At 38.0% G+C, this 21,350-nt stretch overlaps 1 protein-coding gene across 1 annotated transcript in view; it reads left to right on the top strand.

The window, feature by feature from the left end:
- Positions 1-6,249: 6,249 nt before the first annotated feature.
- The window catches only part of CALCRL (calcitonin receptor like receptor), a 48,537-nt gene continuing 33,436 nt past the window's right edge, over positions 6,250-21,350 (top strand). Inside the window, exons 1-4 of the mRNA XM_081314765.1 lie at positions 6,250-6,312; positions 12,289-12,457; positions 17,200-17,310; positions 19,598-19,710. Of these exons, the coding sequence (XP_081170891.1) occupies positions 6,262-6,312; positions 12,289-12,457; positions 17,200-17,310; positions 19,598-19,710 (444 nt within the window). The 5' untranslated portion in view covers positions 6,250-6,261. The remainder of the gene's footprint in view (positions 6,313-12,288; positions 12,458-17,199; positions 17,311-19,597; positions 19,711-21,350) is intronic.

The following is a 21,350-nucleotide window of genomic DNA, read 5'->3' as shown; positions in this document are numbered from 1 at the left end:
CCAGGTTATGCAGGAAAGAAAGTTATTTTAACTGTCTATTGAGGACATTTTTTAAAACAGGAAAAAACAGCCATGAGTTGATAATAGTTCACTGCAAAGGTTAGCACAACTAAATTGGTTTTGCCATCTTTTTTAAATGGAACACAACATGCTATACAAATTCAGTTTAAGAGCTGCACTGTGTAACAGGATGATTTTCTTTCTGTGAAGTTCTGATTCTAATTTGAAATATATGTTATTTCTTACATGTGAACTAAGATTAAGAAAAAAAAGAAAAACCATGTTTAAGCTAAGATGACCTTGCTTATCTATTAAAAAAAACACTCAGTGAGGACAACTAGAAGAAACCAAGAACTCTTTAGAAAAAAAGACAAGTGTCCAGTAATTTTTACTATATACTATTATATGCTTGAATATAGGAACTAGGAACAATATTTTTGTCAAATATTATGATGCACACACAACCCTTTTTAACTTGAATCTTTGGTTTTATTATACAAACTGCAGGTTTAAAGACTTTGAATCACAAGTTTGAAATTTATTGACTCATCAAATTGCAAATTCAAATTGTAAAATTCACTCACATGATAAGTGTTAATAGGAGGGTGCTGTTGCTAAATTCCAGCTAACCATAGTCTGCTGTTATGCCTTATTCAGAAATCTTAGTTAAAAAGAATTCCTAGTTTGGACATAACAAACTGTACTTGGTATCAAAAGCATATGTTGTTGATCCTTTGATGGCCAACCAGAGAGGAGAGAATTAATGTATTGTGCTGTCCATCATCTCTGCCTTTGCCAACTGTTTCATCATTGTCTACTTGTAATACTATTTCTACAGTGCTTCCCTACTTTTATTGCATTTCTTCATCCCCTGGTATTTTGGAAGTATTCTCATCAGCTGGAGCAGTGGTGGGATTCAGCCAGTTCGCACCACTTCCGGCAGAACCGGTAGCTAATTATTTGTTGCCCAGACCCAGAATGGACTTCCGGAAGCGGCATCCACACAGAGAACCGGTTGTTCACATCTTTGAATCCCACCACTGAGCTGGAGGCAGCTTTAACTTCAATGTATTATCACACTGAACGAAAACCCACTATAGGAATCGCTGCCCTAGGATGTATTTACCAATACTAGTAAATGATGTCAGTTAGTAACCAAAAACAAAACAAAAGACAGGGTTATCACAATCTCAGGCAGTATGCTGTTGCAAAGGGCTGATACTATGACATAGAAGGCATACGATTGATTCCTGCCAGCTAACATATTTCATAGAAGATACTCCAAGCATGCCTGTTCCTTTGGGTCTGAGACAGACCGAAACAATCAGAAATAGGCAGTCCTACCAGTAATTCAGGTCTGTGCCATGAAGGTAATAACCAGCAGCTTGAACTATTGGAAACCAGAAAATTATTGGAACTTAGCGCCACTTGCAAAATAATGATTTATATGATGCCCTTCCTATCCCCCTTAGCTCTCCTGAATACTTCCTCCTCTCCAGTCAGGAGTGATGTGTAACTTGAACAGCAGTTGACAAGAGGGCCTTTGCACACCTCCACCAAAATTGCATTACAGATATAAGATATTTCCATAGAATAAGTAATATCTTACATTATCACCAATGGGTAGCAGGGCAGCATACTATTATATCCCATTTTTTCTTTTCTTCATATCATCCTTTCAGTTGATTTATAGAGTCAGAACTGAAGAGAAAGTGGGTTTTTTTCTGGAGTTCTGCTATTTGCATTTAACCACCGATGAGCACATTTAAGACTGTATTTTCAGATAGTCAGCCAACAAAGCACAGCTGGTTCTTCAGAGAAGTGGAGAAATCTCAACAGGATTGTGAATAGTGCTGGGGTAGGATTGTACAGGTGAAACTTGAAAAATTAGAATATCGTGCAAAAGTTCATTTATTTCAGTAATGCAACTTAAAAGGGAAAACTAATATATGAGATAGACTCATTACATGCAAAGCAAGATAGTTCAAGCCGTGATTTGTCGTAATTGTGATGATTATGGCGTACAGCTCATGAAAACCCCAAATCCACAATCTCAGAAAATTAGAATATTGTGAAAAGGTGCAATATTCTAGGCTCAAAGTGTCCCACTCTAATCAGCTAATTAAGCCACAACACCTGGAAAGGGTTCCTGAGCCTTTAAATGGTCTCTCAGTCTGGTTCAGTAGGAATCACAATCATGGGGAAGACTGCTGACCTGACAGTTGTGCAGAAAACCATCATTGACACCCTCCATAAGGAGGGAAAGCCTCAAAAGGTAATTGCAAAAGAAGTTGGATGTTCCCAAAGTGCTGTATCAAAGCACATTAATAGAAAGTTATGTGGAAGGGAAAAGTGTGGAAGAAAAAGGTGCACAAGCAGCAGGGATGACCGCAGCCTGGAGAGGATTGTCAGGAAAAGGCCATTCAAAAGTATTGGGGACTTTCACAAGGAGTGGACTGAGGCTGGAGTCAGTGCATCAAGAGCCACCACACACAGACGGATCCTGGACATGGGCTTCAAATGTCGTATTCGTCTTGCCAACCCACTCCTGAACAACAAACAACGTCAGAAGTGTCTTGTATACTGTGCTTGATTGGCCAGCAAACTTGCCTGACCTGAACCCCATAGAGAATCTATGGGGCATTGCCAAGAGAAAGATGAGAGACATGAGACCGAACAATGCAGAAAAGCTGAAAGCCGCTATTGAAGCATCCTGGTCTTCCATAATACCTCAGCAGTGCCATAGGCTGATAGCTTCCATGCCATGCTCATTGAGGCAGTAATTGCTGCAAAAGGGGCCCAAACCAAGTACTGAGTACATATGCATGCTTATACTTTTCAGAGGTCCAATATTGTTCTATGTACACTCCTTGTTTTATTGATTCTAATTTTCTGAGATTGTGGATTTGGGGTTTTCATGAGCTGTATGTCATAATCATCACAATTATGACAAATCATGGCTTGAACTATCTTGCTTTGCATGTAATGAGTCTATCTCATATATTAGTTTCCCCTTTTAAGTTGCATTACTGAAATAAATGAATTTTTGCACAATATTCTAATTTTTCGAGTTTCACCTGTATACGTAGATAATATGAAAGGAGGGCAGCTGAGCATCTTGAGGATGATTAGGGTACAAGGGTTTTGTTTTATTGTTTCCCTGTTTTTACTATGGTTGTTTTATTTATTGGTTTTATTGTTGTGAGCTGCCAAGATTTCTGAGAACTCCCAACTCGGATCAAGAAAGTAAAAGAAAACCCTACTGAACAATTATAAGATTTCAAAGTACATTTAAATGGAATGGAACAGAGATAATGAAATATTTCCTAATGCTTTGAATTTGCTAACTTTGAAAAAATTGAACCTAATTTTGATTGAACCCAATAAAAATTATCTTTTTTACAATAATATTTTTCCAATAAACATAACTCAGGTTTCTTGTCATGATTATATAATAGGTGTATAATTGGTTTTAGAGTAATATAAATCCATTTTATTAAAAGGTCAGAGTTTTGTGATAGTTGGTTAAGGACATTAGACAATAAAATTATTATTTTCATACTATTATTGGGAAATAAATGCTATTAAGATTAAGTAAATATGCATAGGATGTTTACCAAACCATACAAAAATTACTTCATCTCTAGTCTGGTATGAATTGTCTATTTGGGGAAAAAAATTGTCAGAAAGAGTATCCAGGGAGTCAACTGTTTGTTTATTGACATAAATATCATCCAGGTCATGACTGTTGGAGGAAAAAAATTCTGAAGATTAATGGAATACATGAGAAAATGCTATGTGTGTCTAAACATAGACACATACATATAAGTCTTTAGCTTTCTACAGTGCAGGGTTATTTTTGTATTACCAGTTACCAATGTGGCATATAAAAATATAAGTTTTGTGCTAATAAAAGCACAATAATGTTGGTAATATTACTTCCTATTTTGAGTGATCAAATGAAAGAAGTAAGGGGCCTACTGAATCTTACTAAGGGTTGTATCCTGACTGGTATTATTTCAAGTATCAGTCATATAGTTCTAGAATACAAATAAATGAACACAGGAAAACAACTCTATCATCACTGTTATAATTTGTTTTTATTTTTATCTTTGCCACCCCAAGTTTCTTTGGTACACAGCCATCTATGTAAATCTGTTTAATACAAAAATAAATTTAGTTTTTCCAGTACCTGAAATAAGCAAGAGAAAGAAACTTTCATGGAAATCTCATATTCATTTAAAATTTTCACCATAAAAGATAAAATGTATAATGTGCTGAGTCAAATGAAGTCATTTTACGTCAGATCATAGACAGAAAACATCAAAGCCATAGGTAGCAGAGGAGAGAATTCTGTTCAAATGAATGGGGGAAATCGATGTTGCTGGAGATCATCATATTAGTTATAAGGGGTTGAATCTGGGAAATGGTAATGCTGTAGGAATACTGGGAAAGAATAAATAGGAAAGTAGGAGGGGTAAAAGCGATTTTATGAGGATGTGTTATATAGACTGTAAAGACAAACATGAGAGACTTGAATGAGAAGAAATACTGTAGGCCAGGAGTTCCCAACCAGGGGTGCGAGACAATATTTCAGGGGGTGCGAAAACTTGGGTTTTCAAAATTATAGTGTGTATGCATAATTCATTGTTGCTATTTAGAACTTTTGTAAGGGGTGCAAGAATATATCAGAACCGTTCTAGGGATGCTGGGTATAGAAAAGGTTTGGAGCCGCTGCTGTAGGCAATTTATTAAAAGTAGAAGAATGAATGAGGACATCAACATTTTTTTTTTGTGGTGGAGAATAACAACTTGTTATCCAATTAAAGGGAGATTATTGCCGCTATCATTTAACTGACAGAGATTGAATCACTATTTTTCTTTTGTTCATTTTTAATTATATTTAATTATTGGCTTAATTGTTTTTGAAGTATTACATTAATGAATATAGGGTTACCTCTAGGGTAGATAGTTGGAAGCAGAACAAAATACTAGTGAGCAAAATATGAATCAAGTTGTTATATTAGGTTGGATTGTCCTTGTTTCCTAGGCTTTAAGAGAAATTTAAAGGGAACTAGGCATCTATTAGAGAGACGCGGTGACTCAGTGGGTTAGGACGCTGAGCTTGTCGATCAGATGGTCGGCAGTTTGGCGGGTCAAATCCCGAGTGCCGTGTAACAGAGTGAGCGCCTGTTACTCGTCCCAGCTTCTGCCAACCTAGCAGTTCGAAAGCACGTAAAAATGCAAGTAGAAAAATAGGGACCACTACGGTGGGAAGGTAACAGCGTTCCGTGCGCCTTTGGCGTCTAGTCATGCCGGCTACATGACCACGGAGACGTCCTCGGACAAGCGCTGGCTCTTCGGCTTTGAAACGGAGATGAGCACCGGCCCCTAGAGTTGGAAATGACTAGCATGCATGTGCGGGGGAACCTTTACCTTTACCTTTTAGGCATCTATTGGTAGAATTTCCCTGAACTGCTTTCTTATTTCATATTGTTTATCATGAATAAAGGCAACAATAAGAAACACTCCTAGGGGTGCATTATGTATCAATTTCAAAAATTGTTCTCTTCTGTCTTTTTTGTTTTTTTCACCCTTTCTGTGTGTGACTTCATCTTTTTAATTGGTTGGGGTAACTGAAGTAAGTTTAATATGATGACTTTTCGGATACAAATTCCTGCAAATTCCCATAGCCAACAGTGGTGGGAGTGAGTGTGAGAAATGATGATGGAAACTAGAGCTGAGTTGCCATATTGGAATATTCTGACATTATAATTTTAGAGGGCATATTAGAGGAGCATTGAGACCTCCCCTTTATTGACCAGTCTTTCTTATTTCCATTTTTTCCCAAGCTTCCCAAACAAAAGGAAACAACACAGACAAACTGGCCAGTCTTTTTCAGTTGATTTATTTTCCCTGAGGGTTAAGACAAAATCATGTGTCTTCTGCAGTTTGCTACTGTTACTTTAATTCTGTTTAATAAACACTCGGGATACAACTGAGCCCAAGTTGGATGCCTTTGAGTTTCACTGGCTGAAGTGGAAAAGTTAAGCGCAAACTTCAGCCCTCCCGCTGAAAGCTGAGTCATACCGTAATCTTATATATGTCTACTGAGGGTTAAGCCAGCTTACATGCTGTGTGTGGGGTATTTCCCCAGTGAATGAGTTTAAGATCATAACCATAAAGTTTTAAGATGTTTATATTTTGTTTTGTTTTTTTCAGCTACAGTTTTTTGGTGAAATTGTAAAACTACATTTAGTGATGGAAACCAGTTGGACTGTACAGCTGCTGCTTCTCTTAGTTATGACATTGGTGAGTGTTTCCTCTACACGCACATCTGCAGATGTTTATATAATAGTGTGTATACATGAATGGAAACTGCTCTTAAATCTTGCTTGTTGTTATAGCTGGGTAACTAGATATATAGTTTATTGATTGATTAGTAGGGGTGCAGTGGTTAGTATGCAGGAGTTTGATTCTAATTCAATTCTGGCTGGCTCAGGGTTGACGCAGCCTTCCTTTCTTCCAAGGTTGGTAAAATGAGGACCCAGATTATTGGGGGGCAATATGCTGGCTCTGTAAACTGTTTAGAGAAGGCTGTAAAGCACTGTGAAGTGGTATGTAAGTCTAAGTGCTATTGCCATTGTTATCATGATATCAAATATGAAACAAAAATAAAATATTCCAGGGTAAAATAGATGCAAAAAAAATACAGTAATAAAATACGTATGCGTAAAATACAAAGTGTCAACATTTAGGTATATACATTACCTTTATAGGATACCCCAATTTGTTCAACAGAATGTGTCCTTTGGTTAACTGCCTTAGCTGTAAACTTAGCAGGAGATAACTGGAGAGATCCAAGGTAGCAACAGCAATAGCACTTAGACTTATATACTCCTTCACAGTGCTTTACAGCACTCTTTAAGCAGTTTACAGAATCAGCATATTGCCCCCCCAACAATCTGGGTCCTCATTTTACTTGCCTTGGAAGGATGGAAGGCTAAGTCAACCTTGAGCCGGTCAGGATCGAACTTCTGGCAGTGAGCCATGAATTAGCCTGCAGTACTGCGTTCTAAGGGACGCGGTGGCTCAGTGGGTTAGGACGCTGAGCTTGTCGATCTGAAGGTCGGCAGTTTGGCAGGTCGAATCCCGAGTGCCGCGTAACAGAGTGAGCGCCTGTTACTCGTCCCAGCTTCTGCCAACCTAGCAGTTCGAAAGCACCTAAAAATGCAAGTAGAAAAATAGGGACCACTACGGTGGGAAGGTAACAGCGTTCCGTGCGCCTTTGGCGTCTAGTCATGCCGGCCACATGACCACGGAGACATCCTCGGACAAGCGCTGGCTCTTCGGCTTTGAAACGGAGATGAGCACCGGCCCCTAGAGTCGGAAACGACTAGCACGCATGTGCGGGGGAACCTTTACCTTTACCTTTACCTTTACTGCATTCTAACCACTGCACCACCACAGCACCCAGACTTTTGATCAGAATATGAAATACAGCACAAATTATGTTGTATAGCACATGTTCTTTGTGTGGATTGGCCCAGTTTTGGTTTCTTGAGGAAGGCTTCTGCTTGAAAGAAGTCAATTTTGGAAATTTACTTGGTATCAGTCTTTCTCAATCAAGTGGCTTCCAGATGGGATAACATTAAAAAAACGTCTGGATGAGAATTTTAAGGGTTGTAGCTTAGCATGCCTGTAGCATTCTAATTTAATGAGACATGTTATAAACCAGCAGTGTCTGTAATATTAATGACTTAGAGTCATTCTTGAGAGCACATATGCAATAATGTTATCCTTTAAAGGTCCCAATTATATTACATAACATTTGACACACAACATTATGTTGTGATGATGATAACGTGCATGTTTCCATTTGCTTATCTTGCATTCCAACACCCCCATAATATAGGTATCATGCTATTCTACATTTTAACCATGTTTTATTAAATAGTCCACAATTGACTGGGTTTCCATGACATACTGTGCCATTAATTATGGGTTACAAACCACAATGGCTGCTTTGACAATTCATGCTAAACGAAAACCAGATAAATCATACAATGGCTTATGATTTCTGAACTCTACCAGTACAAGTAGTCTTCACTTAATAATGGCAATTGAGAGCGGAATTTCCATCATTAAAGCAATGTGATTATAAAGAATGACATGTGACCATACCATTTAGCAATAGCACTTCCAATTACCATTGTTAAGCAAGAATCATGTGGATCATTAAGTGAGGACCTCAGTAACCATGACTTCTGACTTTCTGCCAGTTTCCCCATTGACTTTGCTTTTCACATGCCAGCAGGGAAGATTGTAAATCACAATCATATGACACATGTGGTGGGCAATCTGTGTCATTTAAACTTCCTGCGTCTTTTCTTACAATGAATAGCAGTTTGTTTGGAAGAAGGAAAGATGGAAACAAATGCAATAGAAAAACTTTGCAGGAAACAAGAGCAGTTTTTCCTTCTAGCTGCTCCTCAACTGGGATTCTTAGTTGGGGGATACAACTAAGCTAAGATAAGCAGACACATATAAATAGTATGAAATAATACTTTTTACTAAAGCTATATTAACAAATAATAAGATTTATGCTAAATTTGCAAAATGCAAAATAATGTCTACGTTCCTCTGCCACAGATAGTCAAAATCAAGATATTCATTGTTCATGGGGACACTTCTCCAGTCAGGATATCATCCAGGACAAGAACTGGAGTTTTATAGTTTGTCAAAAGGTATCATAACCTCCTTTCTGAACCTTGTTAAGACTTTTTTTTTATTAAAGAGTTTTACAAAAACAAGATTTTACAATATATCCCCAAATCCCCCCCACCCCAAACCTGCCCACTTCCCCCCCCCCCACTTCCCAGAGCTAAATACAGGATTATAGTTATAATAATCATATTCTAGATAAGAATTATGCATAATATACAATTAACCAAATTCATAATGTGCTTTAACTCCCCTTTAACATAACTACATACAAAATACCAATAACAATATCCCTCTAAAATCTACTCATAAGCTAAATGGAACTTTTTAGTCCCATATTTATTCTAAATATAATCTATCCATCTCCTCCAAACTGAAATATATCTTTCCTGTGAATGATCTTTCAAGTAAGCAGAAATCTTAGACATTTCTGCAAGATTCGAAACTTTAAACACCCATTCTTCTATAGTAGGCAAACTATCCTTCTTCCAATATTGTCCCACTTGTAACCGAGCTGCTGTTATCATATTCAACATCAAATTAGTTTCTTTAACATCACAATCTACAACAAATAATGTCTACGTTCCTCTGCCACAGATAGTCAAAATCAAGATATTCATTGTTCATGGGGACACTTCTCCAGTCAGGATGTCATCCAGGACAAGAACTGGAGTTTTATAGTTTGTCTAAAGGTATCATAACCTCCTTTCTGAACCCTGTTAAGACTTTTGAAGGGGTAGCAGAAAATCACATTGAATGGCAAAATAATAACATCAGAATATTGGTGCAGAGGGGATCTTAAAACAGCAGGTGTCAGCAGGATGATTTACAGATCAAGTGGAACACAGAAGTGAAAAGAACATAAATTGTTGTTACTTTATTACAAAAGGTTGAAATTATTAAATACACTACAAAAGAGCATGCCTATCAATCATAGAGGCATTGTAGTTATCAATTTTAAATCCACAATTCTGACTGGAATATTGGTTACTGAGTGAAGCGGTCATTGAGCAAGATGTCACATGACCATTTCACTCAACAATCAAGATTTCAGCAGTCCTGATTGTGGTCATTAAGCAGTCTCATGGGTCAATAATTGGACAAAGTTCCGGGTAAGGAGTGCAAAATGCCTTGGGACTCAGCACAGGCTTTATACAAAGCTACATCCATCCATGGGAAACTCACCATCCACGTGGCCCACTACCACAAGAAAAGCTGCCTCAGTCCAGAAAAACTGCTTAACTCATACTTTACATCAGTCTTCACACAAAAAGAAACCATATCCCAACATACCAAAAAAAAACATTGCAAAAGAAATAAAAATTAAAATAAGCAAGAAAATGGTAAGCGAACACTTATCTGACCCTGACAAATATAAATCACCAGGGCCTGACAGATTACATCCCAGAGTTCTGAAGGAGCTGGCAGATGTTATCTCAGAACCATTCCATTACATCTTTCAAAAATCCTGGAGCACCAGGAAGTACCTGAGGATTGGAAAAGGGCTGCTGTGGTTCCCATCTTCAAGAAACGGGGTGGGGAAAAACGGACCCAGGAAACTACAGACCAATCAGTTTACCATCAATACCCAAGAAGATCCTAGAAAAGATAATCAAAAAACAGATCTGCGAACAACCAGAAGCAAGCAACCTTCTAACTAGTAGCCAGCACGGGTTTGTTTAAAACAAATCATGCCAAACCTATCTTATTTCATTCTTCGATAAAGTGACTACACTAATAGACCAGCAAAATACTGTGGACATAGTATACACAGACTTCAGTAAGGCATTTGATAAAGTAGACCACAAGCTAGAAAAAGGTGGAATAGGCAACATCAGAAGGATCTGTAGCTGTCCTCAACGTCACTACATACAGTATACATGGAGAGAAGTAAGCAGTGGGGTACCACAGGGTTCCACCCTAAGCCCAGTACTCTTCAATATCTTCATCAATGACTTAAATAAGAGAATTGAAGGGGAACTCATCAAATTTGCCGATGACACCAAACTGACAGGAGTAGCCAACACCCCAGAAGACAAACTCAGGATCCAAAAAGATATTGACAAACTTGAACAATGGGCCCTATCCAACAAAATGAGTTTCAGTGTGGAGAAAAGCAAAGTTTTACATTTAGGCAAGAAAAATCAAAGGTACCAGTACAGATTGGGTGAGACCTGGCTTAAAAACAGTAACTGTGAGAGGGACCTTGGAGTCCTAGTGGACAATCACTTAACCATGAGCCAGCAGTGTGCAGCAGCAACCAAAAAAACTAATAAAATCCTGGGTTGAATAAACAGAGGCATAGAATCAAGATCACGTGAGGTATTACTACCGCTTTATGAAACCCTAGTAAGACCTCACCTGGAATACTGCAGCCAATTTTGGTCATCATATCACAAAAAACATATTGAGAGTTTGGAAAAATTCAGAGAAGAGCAGCTAAGATGATCAAAGGCCTAGAAACTAAAGTATACGAAGAACGGCTGCAGGACTTGGGTTTGGCTAGTCTAAAGAAAAGAAGAAATAGGGGAGACAGGATAGCAGTGTTCCAGTATTTGAGGGGCTGCCACCAAGAAGAGGTGGTCACGTTATTCACCAAAGCACCAGAGGGCAGGACAAGAAACAATGGTTGGAAACTGATCAAAGAAAGAAGCAACCTGGAATTAAGGAGAAACTTCCTGACAGTGAGGACAATTAACCAGTGGAACAGCTTGCCCCCAGAAATCATGGGCGCTCCATCACTGGAGATTTTTAAAAAGAAGCTAGACCAGGGGTGTCAAACTGCCGGCCCACGGGCCGGACACATCACAACAAAACCACGCCCACCCATTGCCAGCAATGGGAAAAAAGCTCCGATACGTCGCACGATGTCACATGACGTCGCGAGTTTGACATGCCTGGGCTAGACAGTCACTTGTCTGAGATGGTATAGGTCCTCCTGCTTGAGCAGGGGGCTGGACTAGAAGACCTCCAAGGTCCCTTCCAGCTCTATTTTATTCTAACTCCCTGCCTATAAAATACCCCTCTTCACCATTTTTCTCCAGCTGTCGACAGGCATGCCTAGACTATGTGGGGTGTGGCCTTCTTACTGAAACCCCTTCATGTCACTCTCCAAGCAGCCTCCATTCTCATGATCCTTCAGAAGCTGCCTTCTCAAAATCACACAGTTTGGAGAAAGAGGCTTTTGAAGCACAGTGAAAGCGGGCTCCAATCTCCCAATCCTTTCGAAGCCTCCTTTAATGCTAACATGGCTGATTTGAGTCATTTATAAAATTAGGCTGAGGTGCCTGAAACTCAACACATTTTGGACAGTTATACATGGAGATATTTATTTATTTTTTTTGGTTGAGAGAGAGAGAGAAATTGTACCTTTGAAGACACATTCAGAGGAATTTTTTCAGATAGCATCAATTTAATGTTCTTCTGCCCAGTTACTTCGTCTGCACCTTTTTACATACTTCAAAATGGTTTGTGTTAATTCATCCAATTCAATTCATTCTCTGTACAATGTTTGCAATTATTTTGGCAACTGTGACAATCTAGTTTTTCTCATTATCTGTCCAGGCTTTTGTCATAGCAGTTCCAGCTGAAAAAGAAGGGAATTGGTCCAATGAAACTGGAACTAAGAACCATACAGACCATCAAACTATACTAGGTGTAACTAATAATAAAATCATGACAGCACAGTTTGAATGCTATCAGAAAATTATGCAGACTACTGAAGAATATGAAGGTAAACAATGTATATCAATATACTTTGATTTTAAGCAAGTTGTTTTACCAGACTAAAGCACATCATCTGTTAATTCACGCAAATATAATTTAAAAATGGTTTTTATCTACTCATACTGCGCTTATTACATCCCTCTTGGAAATAATTTAATACTTGAAAGTATAAGCCTTCAATTCTGCTTTTTTCCTGTCTAAAAGAGCAGATTTGATCTTTTAAAGTTCTTCATAGACAAGCACTGGAAACTCTAATATGTTCCAATAAATCTTCCAGTAAGGCAATCCAGGGTGTTCTTATTTAGGACTGCTTAATTTAATTGAATCTTGAGTTTATTTAATTTATTTTGAATGTCATAATAAGTGCTTTGCTTTGTTGCTTTATCTTTTGTATGTATAACTGGCTTTGGGTTGTGAAAAGGAATCAAAATAAATTATAGACAAATTAATGAATGGAGATGTTTGTTGAAAAATATTTTGCTGCTGCAACAGTTAAAGGTACACATTGATTTGGAGGGCAGTGATAAATAATTGTAGTTTATCTGTTATGAAAACAGTGGTTAAGTTGAATTAAAATCTTATTCAGTGTTGCATTAGAACAGCTTTATTTATTTACACTGCAGAAGTCAAATTATTAATGTGCAACAAACCTTGAATATTTTTAAACCATTCTCACTGGTTTAGGAAAAGAAAGGTCTTTTAAAAATGGGGAGGGGGGACTTTTCAATAAAAAAAATCAGGAGTTTTGCATTAAGGGTTTGGTTTGTTTGCTTTTTTTGCAAAATAGGCAAGAGACGTATGTATGCACTGTGTGGCCAAGTAAAGTAATGGCTCCAATCATTTGTAGCTTCTCTTCTCATACTTCCTAATTCCAAGAGACATCCTAAAGAAACTCATTTCACAACAGCTGTTATTTAAGGCAGGCAACAAGGGAGGCCTTAAGCAGATGGAGAGGTATGCAAGTGATCACAGCAACAATTGGCATCAGCAGCTCTTTCTATCCCCTCTCCAGAATAAAGTTCAAAAATGGCATCAGTATAAATCCTAGGGCACTAGAAAAATAAAATAAAAATGCCGTATAGAATTTCTTCTGCAAAGAAAAAAAAATGGAAGCCTTCTGACCTCAGTTTGGCAGTTTTGAAAGAAAGGAGATTTACTTAAGACTGATATATTTCAGTTTGGAGGAGATGGATAAATTATATTCAAAACAAATATGGGACGAAAAAGTATCATTTAGCTTATGAGTAGATTTTAGTGGGATATTGTTATTGGTACGTTGTTTGTAGTTATGTTAAAAGAGAGTTAAAGCGCATTATGAATTTGGTTAATTGTATATTATGCATAATTTTTATTTAGAATATGATTATTCTAACTATAATCCTGTATTTAGCTCAGGGAAGTGGGGGGGGAAGTGGGTGGGTTTGGGGTGGGAGGGATTTGGGAATATATTGTAAAATTTTGTTTTTGTAAAACAAATATAAAAAAAAAGACTGGTTGGGACTTCCGGTGGCTCCGCGGCGACGGAGACAGCCTTCCCGGGCTGCCCGCGGCTCAGCTGTTGTTTTTTTCGCCCGAAACAGCGCCGATCAGCTGTTCGGGCGAATTTGAAGCCCCCTCCTCGGGAGAAGAGGAGGGGGCGAGCTCCCAGGTAGGGGTAGAGTTCTCCAGGGCCGCCTGAGCTTATGGCTTGGGCGGCTGAAGGATTGAACTCCCCCGTAGCCTGGGCTGCTCCCAGCTGGCCGTCGCCTCTGCTCCTGATTTCTTGGAGCAGAGCCAGCCGTCTGCGACCACCCTGCCTGAAGGAATGACTATGAATTAAAGGAGCAGGCAGAGCGATACAAGAGGGAAAGGTGAAGAGGACTATTATACTTTACTCTCCAGCTTGATGGACTTTTTTGGATTATAAATCTGAAGTGAAAGTGCGTCACATTTGGTAAAAGATGGCGGCTAAACCACCCCCTAGAACTCTTCGGAGTGCTGGAAATTCTCCTGTGCAACAATCATTACTGCAGGCGCTGCATCCTCCTGATGTATTGACATCAAAGGACTTACAAGATGCTCTTGAAAAACACGCCCAGGTAATTTTGGAATCAATTAATGCTAGATTTGTACAGATGGAGGAGAAATTGGAGAAATTGGAGGAGAGAATGGAGGAGAGGATGGAACAGAAGTTCAGAGTGATGAAGGCAGACATCTTGTCTTCAGTGTGTAAAGTGGCTCGCTGTGTGGAAGAATTGGAGGAAAAGCTAGAAGATTTGACTCAAAAGAATGCTATATTAGAAGCAAAAGTATTGGAGAATGAAGATAAAGTGGAAAAGGAACTGAGTCTTGCTCAATATTACCAGATGCAGTTTGCCATTAGAGTTAGAGGCTTAAAGGAGAATACCAAGGAAGATCTAAAGCAGCTGGTTTCTGAGGCTTTTGAAATAGTGTTGAAACAGCCAGCATCTGAAATAAAAGGAGGCATGGATAAAGTGTTTCGTGTGAATTCATGGATTGCTAGACAGAGAAAGTTGCCTAGAGATGTGGTGGTATATTTTGCAAAAAGGGAAACTAGAGATGAAGTTATACGAGCTGCTTATGACACTAAAGTTGTGATTGCTAATCAAGAAGTTTTGGTCTTAAAAGAAATTCCTCCAAAGATTTTAAGGAGAAGGAAGGATTTTACATTTCTTGTGCAAGAGCTCAAGCAACGAGATATAAGGTTTAGATGGGAGATCCCAGTTGGGTTGATGGTGACGCACGAAGGTAAAAGGTACCGTCTGGTTACTGTGATGCAAGCGCGTGATTTCTATAATAATGTTTTAAATGCAACGCCATTAACACTTCTGGAAGCTGAAAAGGGATCTGGAGAAGGAGTGCATCAAGAGGTCGAAGGTGGCCAGATAGAAGACAACGGTGTTGGAGGAGATCAAGATACAACTTCGTCGGATGATTCTATACAACAGAGGGTGACGCGTGCTGCTGCAAAACGATCCAAGAAGAGGAAATAGCAGGATTTGCAGAAGCCTATGGAATTTTTACGACGTATTTATAGTCAAGTATGGGAGGTGGGAAAAGATTTGGGTGTAGACGCAATATATTTTTTATATGTGGTGGTTTTGTGGAAAGGGTGAGTTTTTTAGGATTAAAGTTTGGTGGAATATATAGAAGACTTCCAAAAGGAGGTTAAAGTTTTGTTCGCAATCTTTTTTATTGTTTGGAATAATTATAGATGTGCTGGAAGAGGAACGGCCGATTATAGAAGAGTGGACTTTAAAGTTTCCTGATTTGGTTGAGGTGGCGAAGATTTTGGTTAATTTGAAAGATTATTTGTAAGAACGTTATATCATGGAATGGACAAAATGGATGGAGTCTATTTAGGACAAGTATAGGTTGAGAAGTATTATATAGTATTTGAATAATTCTTTTTTCCCTTTTTTTCTGTTTTTTTCTTTTCTCTTTCTATTTTGGGGGTGTTTTTTTTCTTGTTTTTAATGTATATTTAATATTATTAAGGTTTGTTTTATTCTATATAAGCTAGAAAGTGTTTCTTTTTTACTTTAGTTTTTTATATATATTTAATATTGCCAAGGTTAGTATATGGTTGTTTATATTTGCCTTTTTTTTCTTTTTTCTTTTTATATATATACCTTGTATTCAGCTCTGGGAAGTCGGGGGGGGGAGGGGGGGTGGGGGGGAGGCAGGGGGGGGAGGAGGGAGGGAGGGAGGGGGGGAGGTAGGGGGGGAGGAGGGAGGGGGAAGGGGGGGTTTTTTAAAGGAAAATTGTATTTTAAAACTTTTCAATAAAAAAAAAAAGACTGGTTTACTTGGACCAGTTCAGAAGCCTTCCAATCTCAAGAGTAAAATTATGAATCTTCATATATAGAAATGAGGTTTTCATGCAATGGATCACTATTAGAGATCCACAAACGGTTATTACCTTTTTCTCCTTGGCAGAATTGGAGGAAGTGTATCTAATCTTCCTCCTCCTATTTTCCCCATAACAACAACTCTTGTGAAATGAGTTGGGCTGAGAGACTGGGACTGGCACAGTGTCACCCAGTTGGTTTTTCGTGCGATTTTTGTTAAGCAGGTGGAATCTGCTAGGTTTCAGGCAAAAATATTTAGAAGTCTCCCTACCCCTCCACCCCTCGGGATTAGCCCTGGATGTGAGTTCCCAACAAAAGTGATGGATGTCATAGCGATATCTGCAGCTAAGGAACCTGCACAAGTTCAGAAGGTGAGACACTGATTTCAGCATGCAAAGGAAGGATTCAGAGGTTGGAAGGGTCAGAGGGATCTGCTTCCCTTCCCCTGCTTCAGTTGGTTCATTTTGTTTGGGGAAACTCATTGGAAAACCATTGTGTCCCCAGGCAAGTTTCTTGCAAAATTATAGAGTAACAGTTAAAGGGTAAGAGAGCATGAGTGTTTTTGTTGTTTTCTGCTCTTGCGCAGTATTTTTAATAGTCAAGATTTAGATGATGGTTTTAGAACTCAAAATGGCAAAGACAGAAAAATGTAAACATTCAACAAATTGTAAGAGCCCACAGCAAAAACAATGGATGGGGGGGTTTCTCTTGGTAGGAAGGGGTTTATATAACCAAGGCTGGTATGGAAGCGCCTTTGGAAAGAAATACTGCATATGTCAATCATAAGGAGTTTGGATTGGATCCAAAGATTTGCTTTTTGTGTATGTACAGAAAAAAATGTACCCAGCCAGGGTAAATTAGGATGAAATGCTTCAAATGATGCCTCTTCACTTTGTAGGTCCACATTGCAACAGAACATGGGATGGTTGGTTATGCTGGGACACTACTCCAGCAGGAAAAACTTCAATGCAAAACTGTCCAGACTACTTTCAGGACTTTGACCCTTCAGGTAAGGATTAAGAATTCAGTACTCTATTTGTCTACTAAAGTGAGCCAGTAAAGATATTTTCTGAGTGCTGAGAATTTGGGTAGAATTGTACAAATTCAACATTATGACAAATCCTTAAATTGACAGCAAGCTCTTTCTAGTATAGGATTCTTATTACTTCGAATGCATTTGGTATTGTGTGTCAGATGTAACCATGTCCCCGGCCTACACAATTTATACTGTGGGCTATTAAATGTTTGTCAAGTTCTGGAAATAATAGTTTCAGGCAGGAAGCAAAGATAGGGATTTAATCAGACTCCAGAAGTGTTTCCATGGTTGGCTACTAGACTGTGTCCAGTGTGATAGGTCATATGTTCTGTATGCAAGAACAACAGTATGGAGTTGAGACCTTGTCTTCTTTGTATTTTGAAGCACCAGATTTATGTTCCAGATGGACCATTTGGTCAAAGATGTCTCAAATAATTAGGACAATCAAACTGTTCCATATCTCTTGAAATATTTTGGAATTTGCATGTGCAGGACAAGTATCTAGAGATGGATTTGCAACTTGTTGCTTGTTGTCTCAATTCATCTAAGTTCAGAGCTAGATTACAAAGTCAGACATTTAAGCAGGGTATTTCAATCAATTAACCAAACTTACTTTGCTATTAAGGAGAGCTTCTACTTCATTTAAGAGGTTGAACTGATTATAATCCATCATTATGTACATTTAAATGTAGTAACTGTGTAAATGTGTATTTTATTGCTACAAGGTTAAAGAACAGTGCTTAGTAATTTATAGATTGAGAGGATGGAAGAGGAGTGCAGATCAAAATAGGCAAGGAAGTGTTAAAAAAACATTGGTTGCTTTGAATGAATTCAAGTGCTGGGGCTCACTGCATGATTGATGCAATCTGTGAACTGCTGACTCAGTGGAGTATAGAGCGAATGTCTGAAAACTAGAGAAGAACTATCATTCTTCCAGTCTTTTAAAAAGGGGAGGAGGGAAAGGAGGCCCAGGAAATACAGACTAATCAATTTGACATCACTACCTGGAAAATCCTAGTCATCAAGTTATGGGTTAGCTAGCAAGTATAAGATAAAATACTAAAGATTTGTAAAGCATTCCTGAGAATGTGTTTGATAGAATTTTGACTGAAAAGATACAGAAAGTGATAAAAAGAAAAATTTGAAGAATTAAGGAAGGCTTTCTGCCAATTGGTGGGCTAGATTATATTTTTGCAGTTCAGCAGATCACTGAAGCTGCTGAAAACTGGGAAAAAGCTTATTGACTTAGAGAAAGTATATGATAAAGTGAGTTATGGACTTCTGAACAGATTCCTGAATATAGTAAGACCACTATATTTTGGAAGTAAAGAATGTACAAAAATAAATGAGATTGTTGCAAGTGGTTAATAACTGAGCAGAGAGTGATACAAATATCACAGTACAGTATAATATCCTCTTGGTGGTTTATGTATACATGTATGAAAAATTGGTTAAGGATTTGTACATACAGTAGGTACAAATTTTGTATGATGATTTTCAGGGAATATTAATATTGTAAATTGAAGGATGAGTATAGATTTGGAAATTAATATATAAAAAATCAATGACATAGGAAAAGGAAGGAACAGTCAAGTTAACTGGGCCAGAGCTACATGGCTAGACCTAAACCACATAGATGGATGTGTGCTCCTTGGCAGAATGTTTAGCAAATGCGAGTAAATGAATGGAGATATTTTAAGATCTGCAAATATTTATTGAAAACTTATGGGATTTGTGCGTGGAAGAAATATCCCTTGGTGCGCTAGATTAGATTTTTGCTGTGTAGTGGATCATTGAAACTGCTGAAAACTGACAAAATATATAATATCCTTTTCTTGCAAGAAATAAATTGCCAGTATCTAAAGGAATTGCTATATGAAAATAATAATTCAGTGAAAAGAAATATAAAAGTAAATTGAATGCAGTGGGAATGGGAATTAGTTTGTTAAGAAATATGTACAATAAAACAAGAAGAAATGGGATAAAAAATGAATGGATGCTAAATAAACATGGATTGAATACAAAAGTAAATGACCAATTCTTATTTCATACTTCAGATGTAATTGCCTTACTATTTATTATTCATTTTCTATGCTCTGCATAATGTTGCTTACACTAAAAGGGAATAATGGCGATCTGAGCACGTGTACTGTATATATTCATTTCAGTGCCTTTTGTTGTTGCAGTTATTTAAATATTAACTATTTTTGAACACAGAGACAGCAATTAAATTTTTTTCTCATTAATTTTTCTCCAAAAGAAAAAGTTTCGAAGATCTGTGAAGAAAGTGGACACTGGTTTGTGCACCCTGAGAGTAATAGAATTTGGACAAACTATAGCCTTTGCATTGATCGAATAAGTTATAAATTGCAGGTAATTGCATTCTCAGAAGAATAAAGGATTTTAAAAGCCTAATAATTATGAAATGTCCACTATGTTAATTTCTTCTCCCTTGACACTGCATTATATTTCAGTAAGGTTAATTAATTTAGATTGCCGTCCTAGAATAGGTTCTCCTGGAAGAGGTCCTATAGAATTCAGCAGGAGCTATTTATCAATATGTGTTGAAAGGGACGTGGTGGCTCAGTGGGTTAGGATGCTGAGCTTGTCGATCAGATGGTCTGCAGTTTGGCGGGTCGAATTCCGAGTGCCACATAACAGAGTGAGCGCCTGTTACTCGTCCCAGCTTCTGCCAACCTAGCAGTTCGAAAGCATGTAAAAATGCAAGTAGAAAAATAGGGACCGCTACGGTGGGAAGGTAACAGCGTTCCGTGCGCCTTTGGCGTCTAGTCATGCCGGCCACATGACCACGGAGACGTCCTCGGACAAGCGCTGGCTCTTCGGCTTTGAAGCGGAGATGAGCACCGGCCCCTAGAGTCGGAAACGACTAGCACGCATGTGCGGGGGAACATTTACCTTTACTATAGGATGTGTTGTTTATTAGGTATAATTATTCATATTTATGTATTTTTCACCATTTGCAATCAGGCAGAATATCAGGTGTGTAGAACTGGTTTCACAAATAAGCAGGAAGAGCATAAATAAGGGGGGGAATCCTTGGTGCTGTCTGAGCTTGCTTGTTTTCTTGCAGATGTTTCATCACCCAGACTTGGAAACATCATAGCACTGATGATGTTACCAAGTTTAGGTAATGAAACATCTGCAAGAAAACAGGCAAGCTCAGAGAGCACTAATGAGCACTTCATTTCAATCCTACAAATATTCTCTTTTATCAAGACAACTACACATCTATTTTTAGGAGTTTTTATGAAAGAACAAACAAACAAACTTTATTATTTTTCCCTATAAAACATAAAGATAAAAACTAACAAAAACAACTGCTCAAAGAGAAATAGCTAGAAAAGAAAAAAGACAAGAGATAAAAGTACAAAAAGATAAAAATTACAGAAACAACAGGGTACACGAAAAATTAAGTACCTTCTGACTTCTTTTACAGACAACATAGTTAAAACTTAAATTCAATCTTTACTTTAGCATCAAACTATAGCTTCCATTTTTCCCAACAATCAATAGATTTTACCACTGATCAAGTCCATGTCATAACTGGATTTTTTTTTGTTTCTTGCTAAAAGTCTACAAAAGGCTTGCAATTAGTATTAAATTTTGCCAAGGTCTTTTCTCTAATGAGGGCCATGCAATTATTTTCTCCATGATTAAAAAACTCAGTGTACTGAGATTTTATATTTGGATCAGAACTGACCGCATGCAAAAATTGTAGGCAATGGTAAAAAAAAAACCTGAAAAAACCCAGGTTATCCGATCATAGGGAGATGTGAATACTTGTTAATTTATGTAGTTTACTAGACGTTCAGTTGAATGTGTTTCCATCTCTCTTGTCTGGATATCCATTCACTCTGGATGAACTGTGGGAATAGAACCAATGCCACGGATTTCCTGCAATTTGTGAAAATTGATATGAGAAAGAATAGAAGACCAGAAAATAAACACAGTGGGCAATGTTCAAATGTAAAATCCTGACAATAAGCTGTTCT

Source organism: Vipera berus (assembly GCF_964194415.1).
Source record: "Vipera berus genome assembly, chromosome: 1".
In the NCBI taxonomy this organism is placed as follows: Eukaryota; Metazoa; Chordata; class Lepidosauria; order Squamata; family Viperidae; genus Vipera; species Vipera berus.
The sequence above is the reverse complement of the archived record's forward strand: the minus strand, read 5'-3'. Positions and strand labels throughout refer to the sequence as shown.